This window comes from Pundamilia nyererei, unplaced genomic scaffold (genome assembly GCF_000239375.1).
Source record: "Pundamilia nyererei isolate P.nyererei 1_Seehausen unplaced genomic scaffold, PunNye1.0 scaffold00193, whole genome shotgun sequence".
Classification (NCBI taxonomy): Eukaryota; Metazoa; Chordata; class Actinopteri; order Cichliformes; family Cichlidae; genus Pundamilia; species Pundamilia nyererei.
In genome coordinates this window covers 388155-390075 of record NW_005187594.1, presented here as the reverse complement: position 1 = coordinate 390075, position 1921 = coordinate 388155, and the positions used below count along the sequence as shown (strand labels likewise).

The following is a 1921-nucleotide window of genomic DNA, read 5'->3' as shown; positions in this document are numbered from 1 at the left end:
AGAATCGATAAAGAATCGAATCGTTAAACAGAATCGAAAATGGAATCGGAATCGTGAAAATCTTATCAATACCCATCCCTATTTGAGATGATGTCTAACACCTCTGTGAATTCCAAATATTAATGTTCATCACACCTGCAAGTCCTACACTCTTCAGAATAAAACATTATGGCCACCCTCGTCCATATATAATATACGGTTGGTTATTTGCATGTCACACATTGCCACGAACTTGAGACGTGCACTCCAGGCCTGGATTAGCCTTCTTTGTCTGAAATCCAAGTTTTTTGTCGCCAGGAAACATGCAAAGGGGGGAAATCATTGTGCTGCTTTTGTCCTACTTTTAAGTTTGTACTGTGTTGTGGTAATGAGCTGCACAAACATACCAATGGTCTCCAGTAACTGGCCCGTGTGTTTGGCGTAGATGTTGTTGATCTGTCTTTTCAGCTTCAGGATCTCTTCAGCCTGGATAGCAATGTCAGTGGCCTGACCCTGGACACACATCACACTGAATGTTATTCCCTTCTTTACACCAACTGACCAGTACTCACAGAGAGACTAACTTACTCTGGCCCCTCCTGAAGGCTGGTGAACCATGATGCGGGCATTGGGCAGTGAATGCCTCATGCCTGTCGTTCCTGCTGCCAGGAGCAAGCTGCCCATGCTTGCCGCTTGGCCAACACACCAGGTGGAGATGGGATTCAGAATGTACTGCATGGTGTCATAAATGGCCAGTCCTGCTGTCACCACACCACCTTAAAAAGAGACAGAATGAGAGCGGTCTTTGCATGAATTTACTCATTTACTTAAATACACTGCATTCAACAGATACGTTAATTATGTCAGGCATAAAATTTCATCTGTGAGATTCAGATCACAAAGTATTTGGACTGTGTGATACCAACAACACAAGATCATCTGCTGCTGCTCTTATAGGTCCATATTTAGAATATACTGAAGTGGGCATATTGTGCTTTTCCTCAAGTTTCATCACAATAAAAGCAATTTATGCTCATTTTAAAAAACGGATAACGTTAAAAAAGACAAATAATTAAAAAATAAAATAAAATAAAAAAATCAGGCCACCTTATGTATAGTAATCCCTTTGAGCTCCAAAGAGAGGGGCTAAAAGGAAGCTCTGCCCATCTGCTGTTCAAACTTTTTATTTGGCAGCCAATCAGAAGAAAGGTGGCTTAAAGGGGCGGGACTAGAACTGCTTCTTTGACTGTTGATGGACAAACTGGCTGCACCAAAGCCCAGTATAAGATAAATCAAGATTACTTTGTATTGTGAATCGTGCAAAGCTACTCTAACAGAGTCCAAAAGTAAAACATGGAGCTGACAATGAATATAGCAGGTCCACTTTAACTTCAATGCAACGCTAGTGCAACCATCACACCCACAAACAGTGTTACAGCACTTAATACAAACTGTACCATAAGCATACATGCAATGACCAAAGCTGAAGCATGGCCACAAACACCGACAGGCTTCAGTCACAAACAAAATGACAGCAGCCTGTGAAAGTGCCAGTGAAGCAGCTGGTTTTGCTTCTGTGACTACAAATCAAGAAACTGTTACTTTATAAATACTGCGATTAAAAACATCAATATCTTGAATAAGCAATAAAAAATTATAGTTAATTTTAAAGGTTTTAACTGCACTACTTTTTGGCAAAAGAATTGTAATCAAAATACAAATTCTTGTAGGTGCTGAGTGAGCCTTAGCACAATGACACAAATATACAAGAAAATATTGATAGTTAGTGTGAGTACTCTCGCAGTCAGCAGTAGAGATGGCACGATACCACTTTTTTATGTCCGATACCGATACCGATATCATAAATTTGGATATCTGCCGATACCGATATGAATCCGATATAGTGTTTTTTAATCAACAAAACTGTTTTTTAAATATCTTG

General features: G+C 39.8%; 1 protein-coding gene across 1 annotated transcript in view; it reads right to left on the bottom strand.

Annotated features, from left to right (window-relative positions):
* Positions 1 to 1921, bottom strand: part of clpp (caseinolytic mitochondrial matrix peptidase proteolytic subunit) — a 7960-nt gene that overhangs the window by 1730 nt on the left and 4309 nt on the right. Inside the window, exons 5-6 of the mRNA XM_005747283.2 lie at positions 568 to 755; positions 387 to 492 (exon numbers count right to left, since the gene is read on the bottom strand). Coding sequence (XP_005747340.1) covers positions 387 to 492; positions 568 to 755 — 294 coding nt within the window. The remainder of the gene's footprint in view (positions 1 to 386; positions 493 to 567; positions 756 to 1921) is intronic.